This window comes from Folsomia candida, unplaced genomic scaffold, assembly GCF_002217175.1.
Source record: "Folsomia candida strain VU population unplaced genomic scaffold, ASM221717v1 Fcan01_Sc003, whole genome shotgun sequence".
Lineage (NCBI taxonomy): Eukaryota > Metazoa > Arthropoda > Collembola > Entomobryomorpha > Isotomidae > Folsomia > Folsomia candida.
Genome location: NW_019091195.1, coordinates 8,453,484 through 8,461,680, shown reverse-complemented (window position 1 = coordinate 8,461,680; position 8,197 = coordinate 8,453,484). Strand labels below are relative to the sequence as shown.

At 34.9% G+C, this 8,197-nt stretch overlaps 3 protein-coding genes across 3 annotated transcripts; all 3 read right to left on the bottom strand.

The window, feature by feature from the left end:
- Positions 1-40: 40 nt before the first annotated feature.
- LOC110847670 lies at positions 41-3,055 on the bottom strand. The gene is made up of 7 exons (XM_022094654.2): positions 2,402-3,055; positions 1,759-1,921; positions 1,508-1,677; positions 1,254-1,438; positions 971-1,178; positions 760-907; positions 41-677 (listed from the first exon to the last, which is right to left on the bottom strand). Exons 1-7 carry the CDS (start codon positions 2,537-2,539, stop codon positions 529-531), a joined length of 1,161 nt encoding a protein of 386 aa, XP_021950346.1. The 5' UTR covers positions 2,540-3,055; the 3' UTR covers positions 41-528.
- A 519-nt stretch (positions 3,056-3,574) lies between these two features.
- On the bottom strand, positions 3,575-6,033 carry LOC110847671. The gene is made up of 8 exons (XM_022094655.2): positions 5,621-6,033; positions 5,438-5,548; positions 5,187-5,346; positions 4,967-5,112; positions 4,586-4,891; positions 4,417-4,503; positions 4,133-4,277; positions 3,575-4,067 (listed from the first exon to the last, which is right to left on the bottom strand). The coding sequence occupies exons 2-8, from the start codon at positions 5,537-5,539 to the stop codon at positions 3,946-3,948; spliced, it is 1,068 nt and encodes a 355-aa protein (XP_021950347.1). The 5' UTR covers positions 5,540-5,548; positions 5,621-6,033; the 3' UTR covers positions 3,575-3,945.
- A 258-nt stretch (positions 6,034-6,291) lies between these two features.
- LOC110846923 (peptidylglycine alpha-hydroxylating monooxygenase-like) lies at positions 6,292-8,020 on the bottom strand. Its single transcript, XM_022093760.2, has 7 exons — positions 7,910-8,020; positions 7,773-7,830; positions 7,662-7,708; positions 7,323-7,596; positions 6,743-6,891; positions 6,625-6,674; positions 6,292-6,481 (listed from the first exon to the last, which is right to left on the bottom strand). The coding sequence occupies exons 1-7, from the start codon at positions 8,018-8,020 to the stop codon at positions 6,292-6,294; spliced, it is 879 nt and encodes a 292-aa protein (XP_021949452.2).
- Positions 8,021-8,197: the final 177 nt, after the last annotated feature.

Here is an 8,197-nt window from a genome sequence, read left to right as displayed (position 1 = left end):
TTGCATACTTGATGAAATGTGAGAAATTTCGGTACACAGATTCAAATTCAATGCAACCAAATAAGGCTACCATCATGATTTATTATTAAATAATTCGAGTCTGTTTTTTAAAAAAAAATGAAAGACAGTACATAGCAGGTTAAAGGAAGTGAAACTAATAAATACGTACATAATAAACACGTCATAATCCACACGTATAAATAAAAGTAGGCAGCATAGCATGAATAATATAGCCACAAGCTGCGCTATTAAAGAATTGAAGCATCAAATTAGAGATTCTTCAAAAGTCAGGTAGAAGCATATGTTTATCGGGTAATTAAAATCGGATAATTGCGTTAAAAATTATATTTTCTAAAACTATTGCATTTCTATCACATTTTGTGTACTGTCAGGGGGTTTGTAATAACATAACACATCACAATACCACATTTGAATGACTAATATATATATATATGAACATGTGTGTGTGTGTGTCAATTGGTAATAAATGTGTTTGTTGACTCCATCTATTTGTACATGTAAACTCATTTAGTATACTTCTTCTGCGTTCAATAATATGGTTCGAGATGAACATGGGTCATTGCGATGAGAACCTCGTGGATTTATGGGGTAAAATAAAATGCGTCTCAGCTCTTCATATTCTGCACTATTTTTAACAGATACATGAACCCCGTCAACTGAAAACAAAGAGTCAAGAAAGTTAAAACTTGGCAGACTTGTGCGAGAGAATTGAAGATCATGTTTAGTTTGGTGGCTTACCTAAGCATGACCCATGTCCCGTGCCATAGTAATGCGACGCGACAACTACTGCAGCAACCACGCTTAGATGGACAGTTAACGCAACAAGTGACATGTAATGACTTGTCGTTGTGAGTACTGGTTGGCTACTTCCCGACCATTTTATATTCTAAAGATAAAATATTACACATTATAAATCACATTTATCTTTGATTACTGCTGCGTGCATTACCCGGATGAATAGTGTGATCAAATAAGCTGGCTGAATGGAACTTGCTATAATGAATGTCCATGTCAAAACTCGACTCTCGGATCTCATCGACTTGTAACCCAATATAATCCAGATTAGGAGAAATATTGCTCCGGATGACAAAACGACAACTTCGTGAAGAACAATTGAAGTCAACCCATTTCTTAAAAATAGCATTAGTGAAACCAAGCTGAAAAAATGAAATGTATAATTATTATTTTTAATCCTCTAAATGTTAAATTGAAGATAGATGAACACATTGAACCTTGTCTCCATATCGAAAATCATTAAACTGAATCCAAAAAACAGATTTCGGAAGATCATCACATTCCTAGTGTCGGTCCCAACTATCTTGAATATCGATTGTTCAATTGTCCAGTACTTCCATGCGACCATGGATCCAGTCAGCAAGTTTAGGAGACAAAGGATAGAACGGAGATAAAACAACATCTAAATACCATGTTGTAATGAGTATTATTTATTCAGTCACCAATAACGTGTTGCATTAATCATCATTACCAATTCTAGACCAACTTGATCCAAGTCACTGTTGTCTGGAGGGTTTGAGATATCACTTAAATAATAAATTAAATCAAGCGAAAAAAGACTGAGTAAGGTAAGCAACTGCATTATTATTTGAAACGGTTGCTCGCGTACGATCCCATGGAGGACGAAATAAGTTGAGAAAACTGCAAATAGATCAGTGTAAATTCATTCAGAAAATTCCCATATTAATTTATACCAATCTTCTGTAACCAATATGTACTTACCTAGCTTAATAATGATTAATGTAGAAAATACATAATGGTCAGAATTTCCCATGTATTTGTACATTAAAAATCCAACAAATGCCAAATATCCGCAATTTGTAAGTATAGACACAATCAAGTGGATCCATTCTTGCATTCGAAAATCCTTGCAGCTCTTTCCACTCTGAAAAATTTTTAAATTTTAAAGACATCCATCATCGTGTTTCATAAGATAACTACGTATTTAACAACTGTCAACTGTAAACTTGATCAGCACAGACAAGTGCAAAATGGAGTCATATCATAGACATAATCGCTGTACGCACTGTGAATGAGGAAATAAATATATGGATGTATGTAAAGAACAGATAAGAGATTCTGCACTTTTCATTCATTACAATTTTGGCTAGCATTTATTACAACGACAACTATTTCATCCTTTTTCGACTACTTCTTGAGTACTTCTTCAATTGCATATGCAATTTTCATCACAACACAAACTGTGTTATAGTTTTGTTACAAACACATTATGTGTTGAAGGTCAGAATTATATACATGCATATAAGTAAACAAGGGGATATCACTTGTCTGGTGTCTGGGCAGAGTCTACTGTCTTAATTTCCCAACAACCTTTGAGGATAATTATATAATATTTAGGGCTCACATTATCCAGGATTATCGAGTGAAGGGAACTTATCTCCTCGATTTCTTGACTGCCATCTCCCCCTCCCCTTCTGGGTAAGGACGTACTGCTCACAATTGTGTACGAGTCTTCGAAATCGTTGTACGGTGCAGCGCTCATCTTTCACTAATTTCCTCCAACAAATTTTCCTATTTTACTTTATTACCCGTCGTCTTATCGAAAAACACTTCCTGCCCGTTTCCCCTCACAAAACTCAGTTCTTAGTCCTCGTTTTGAAATTCATCTGCGATTTTGATATGTTCTTTCTACGCGAAACATTGACCAAGCACAAAATTTAACATTTTCTACAACGCACAAAATAAAAATCGATTGTTCTGCGTTGTTTTTCGATGTAACGAGAATGTGTTCCTCTTTCCTTATGATGAGCTCATCGTCAACCAGCAGCTCTCTTTCTGGTTTCTGTGTGAGTTGTGTTTCAGTCCATAACAAATAACACTGAAAAAGTAGGTTAACTCATTCCACAACAAGTCGTAACTCTCAACGCGTAAAAAACTGCATCTCCTTCTCAAACACCATTTTCCATCCATTCACTTTGCTTGTGTTGTTCCACAGCACGATTTATTAATGGACTTTGGGTGTAGCTTTTTCCATGCTGCTGCAATGATGTTACTGTGAGGATTTCATTAGCTAACCATAAAAATATCTCTAAATGCAGATTCATGGACTCCATCGAAAGACATTATGAGATGATGCTTTATGTCCGAACGGTAGAAACATGGTCAGATTATTGTAGTCTTTGTGTCTCAATTACACTGTAATGTTTGCACTCACTCCGATTGGATCAGTGCTATAATTGTACATGCAATACTGAGAAATAATGACACTGATTAGTTCAAGTTAAACTTGAAGACTAGTTGGCGACTTTTGACGTAACCTTTCATGAAGAGGTAACGTTTAGCTACAATGTATCCCTGTAGCTTTGACTTACCCTGTACTTGTAAAATGAATTGTTTGTCGTGATGTTTTGCTATCTTGCATATTATTTCGATGAAAACAACATGTGATACCACAAATGAGTCACGAATTACCAATGAGAAACGTCGGTAGGAGGCTACGTGACCAAAAATATATGCATCATATTCTATTTTACGTGGATTTTGCATGGATTGTGGTATTGGACTATTTGATGGGAGATTTAATTCAATTAGGTAAATCTTTATTTTGTCTCACTTTCCTTGTGTATGAAATAAATAAATATAACAGAATATTTCTCTCGATTCATACGACTAGGGAAATATCATATTGGGTAAACAACAAACACGCCTTTTACACCTAATAAATGTTTTTTGGCGTTGTAAATTACAACTTGTAATCATTAATCAATCGAATCATACATCAATAATTCTTACAAAGATCACAAAAAAGTAGCACCATGAAGGACGTGACATTATAAATAATGTCAACCATATACTTAAACCACTCAGGATCAGTCAAACCCCTCATCATTTCAGAGTCAATCGATTAATTATACATTAATATGATAAGTTAAGGCACTTTTTTACAAATTACTCTCCGTCTGCAGGTAATATCTCATGATGATGATGATGATGATGCACATGAACACGTGAAGGGACGATTACAATGTTGCGCCGAAAGTCAACAGGGCTGCTGGGCTCAACTCCATAAACTGCAAAAGTACAATACTTCTACAAACTCTCGCAAAAGTTTTAAACGTTAAAAAAGTCCACCTACTAATTTCTTTCAGTCCTTTTCCATAGTTAGTTTTTATGATTGGAAGAAACGCAAGTAGCGTAAAATGAGATCCCAGTAGAACAAATCCTATGAAATAAGCTGAATTTGTGCGTATGTTGAATTGTTTATCTATTTGATCCAGACCCTGTGTACGACGTAAATTGGGTAGAAATATTAAATTTTAATACCTGAATATTTTGTCAATTTGAACTTTGACTAATCAAAAATTAGAATGATGAAATTATTAAAACAATTATTGATTAGTCGCATTTTGAAGTATTTACCTGCACAATCAAATAAATGACATACAATGGTTGGACAATGCTAATTACTGCAAACACCCAAGTGACGGGTGTGTTTTCCGTTCGCATCTAAAAATAATTACATAGAACAACTGAAAAATTTCGGTCTCAATGGATCATTATTTCAAGTTCATAAGAATAATAAAAATACCGCTGCATATCCGACAAAGAGCCATATGAAAGCGAAAATAATGCCTGTGATAAACATGTATGTTTGTTCATTTGTCATCCCTGAAAATCCATCTTGTATCACGATAATTGCGCACGAAAGCATGGCTTGCATGTCAAAAATGAGTAAACTCTGCCCAAAAAGGTAGATTCTGCAAATTCGCTGAAGTCGCCTATCTCCACCCACTGTCTTAAAGATAAAAGTGCCACTTTGCCAATAGCCTCGACCAATTTTGACGGCAAGAACAATGTTGGGAAGACTGAGAATGATCGTTATCATAAATCTCATCTGTAAAAAAAAATCTTGTAACAATTGTATTTTGTATATCTCGAAGTAATAGATGATGATTATTATTATACACACCACCCTGAGCACATAGTCATCCACATCGACCGATACAAAATTGATGGTTACGAATACTGCAATGATAAGCGTAGTAAAGATGTAGGCGAGAATTTCAAACGGTTGCTCTTGCAATATTCCATGAACAAGGTAATATGTTGAAAAGGCTAAAAAAACATACAATCCTGAATGAAATTCCTTCATTCTTACCGTTATATATGCAACCATATGAAATACTTACTCAAGTTGATCACAACTAAAATACAGACGAGAAATTGGTCTGAACGAAAGTTTAATGAGACCATGCGGGCAACAGTGAAAAAAAATCCTATGCTGATTATGGCAAATGAGAATAGTATAAAGTACCATTCCAACCTCTGAATATTGCTAAGTGTCCGAACCTGAAGGGGGAAAAATATAATGTTAGGTAGGTACGTGTAAAAAAATATTTTAAGGTGTAGGATTAAATGAGAGGAAAAAAATATCGTTTACTCTTCCGAGAAAGCTGCGTCGATAATTTTCGATCAAAATAGGTCTGTGTTCTTCATAATGATAGCTGTTGTCGGCCCCAAAGGAATAACGTCTCTCCATCATTTTTCATATCTACAAAATAATGCTGATTTACAAAATATTCTTATATTTAGTCGTAAAATCGTATAACCACTTTCTTCTTACATTATAGTCCAGTGAAAAACTTTCAAAATAAGTCGTTCCGTTGTGCTATAAATCCGTCACAATTGCAAGTATCATTAATAAATGTTTTTAAACGGGATTATTAATGGTCCATCGTTATTTTCTATATATTGCGCCTTGTCATTGTATGACATGTATGTATGTATTCCTGCACAAGCACCAGTAGTACTGGTGCAGTACACCTCTTCATTTGTATATTTAATTTTCATGTAGATTTAACTTCTGAATCTACATCTTTTTTAAGGCAACCCACGTCACTTATGTATGTGTAGCTCGAAATATTTTAACAGTTTTGTTCAAAGTTAGAGGATTTTTTTTATCGTAATAAAGTTAATTGACAACAGCAAGTTAGGTTAGTTTAGGTTAGAGGAGGATTTGTATTCTTTGTTGAAGAAGGAAATGATGTCAGCTGATATGTGGTAAATGTATTCAATTCGTAGCGAGATATGCAAGTTCATAAAATCATGAAGTCAATTTTTTCATTACAATTAATTCAAAATAATGACAAGTATATTTACATATGTAAAATATTTGGATTCTGTAATCATAATCATATAATGTACCATCATGTAATTCAAATAAGAAAACATCATTTTCATAGTTTACATCTTACATACAAGAAGCAAGCTGCTAGTGCAAAGCAATCGTTGAATTTATTCGTCTGTTTCGGTGTGGGGTGGTAAATTGTTGAGTTGAAGATCAGGATATTCCGGGTATTCGGAGTCAATTTTGTCCCAGTAGAAAGTGGGAGCACCAGGGCTGCCACACCCACTTCTACTCAAAAGCCCCTTTTCTGACCAGTACATGATGTAAAAGTTACACATTTCGTCATCAGAGGTTGGCCTAAGGATGCAATTTCATGTCAAATAATGCAAGAATTTCACATTACCCTGAAATTATAGCATATGCACATTTTATGCACATAAGCTATGCTTTTATGTACATAAAATGTACATATGCTAAATATGCATAAATAAATCACTCACCCAACTCGAGTTGTAAACTCTCTTTCATTGACCATTGTACATCTTGCAGCCTGAGTATTTTGAAAATATTTTAAATTTGACTTAAAACCTTAAATACTTTTTGTAATATTGCACATACAAGTACGTCCCCCTTTCTAACGATGACATTGTTCTCTACAGTGTAGAACATTTGGGGTTCCGACGGATCTCTTTTTCCAATTCGTGTCCACGTCCACTGATCTTCATCATTGTGGTCTCTTCGAACATGGTACCCGGACACAAATTTTCCTACGGATTGCAAAATATAGTTAACACAAACCTTTTTAAACTTAAAAATGCAACTCGGACGAATGATTCTCTAATGAAATGAGACCTAAGTTATGGGTATGTGTCCTAAATCGAAAAGGGTGAATTTCTATATCCTCATCATCCAGGTTGCACGCCACCTCCAAGTGTTCTGTACTTCGTGGGGGGATTTCGCCTCCCGAAGACAAAATAAATATACCCGCTCTCTTTGGTTGTGTGTACATAAATTTTCACAAAAACATATACACATTTATTATGTTCATCATGCATATCTTCATAGATATTTTTTCGTACGGAGTTCTTGTATATGTTACAGTGACTCCGGATGCATCTCTAATTGAGCCATCTTCTATACAAGATACATAATTTAAGTTTAACTTTGACAGAATTTAATGGTCATATTGTGACCTGACCTTTGACTGGTGGCGCGTGGGCATAGTGGATTTGAAGCACTAAATGCTTAATTTCGGTACCTTTCCCGATTTCGAAAGCCACCCCATCAGGTAATTCGAGTGCCTCAGCGTTCCTTGCCCATGCATAAAGAATCTGTCTATTTGACTCATCAGCACAAACTCCACCTGATGGAAGACTGGATTCATGACCGTGATGACCATGATGCTTGGTTGCCATTGTTGAGCCACAATCCCAGGTCTGGTTGTATGTCCCAGGTTGTGAACATCCATAAAGCTATCATATTAAGACGATTAATATTAAAATGCACAATTGAAACTATAATTCAATTTCAACTTCACCAGCATATGGTGAACTTGATCCATGGATGCTTGTGGTTCAAATGCAACTAAAAATAATTTTATATAGATTGAAAGTTATACATATACATTTTTTAAGTAGTAAATATTTACCAATGAATTTCTTCTCTGACTTATTTAAATGATAAGCTGAGCATACATACGCCTCTGGCTGTATAAATTGCAGAATTAAAAAAATATGCATTAATGTTTCGGTTGAACGCGTAGTCGCGTAACTAATCATGGCTTACACTTTTTTGTATGGTATCGGGAATCAACAAGGAAAATGATTCTTTTTCAAACGCTAACGATTTGGAAGCAGCTAATATTAGTAACAATGTTTTTAGTACAAACAACTCCATGATTCCTGGAAACCACCTCTTGCACAAGTTGCACTGTTGCACACCATGTAGCCCAGCAAAAGCTTATGACGAATTATACGTTATGGCTTTGAAATAATGTTAGTCGAGATATAATTATGATATAATTTTGAGTAATACAATAACCATTGCTAAAATAGTTTTAAAAGTCTTTGACAA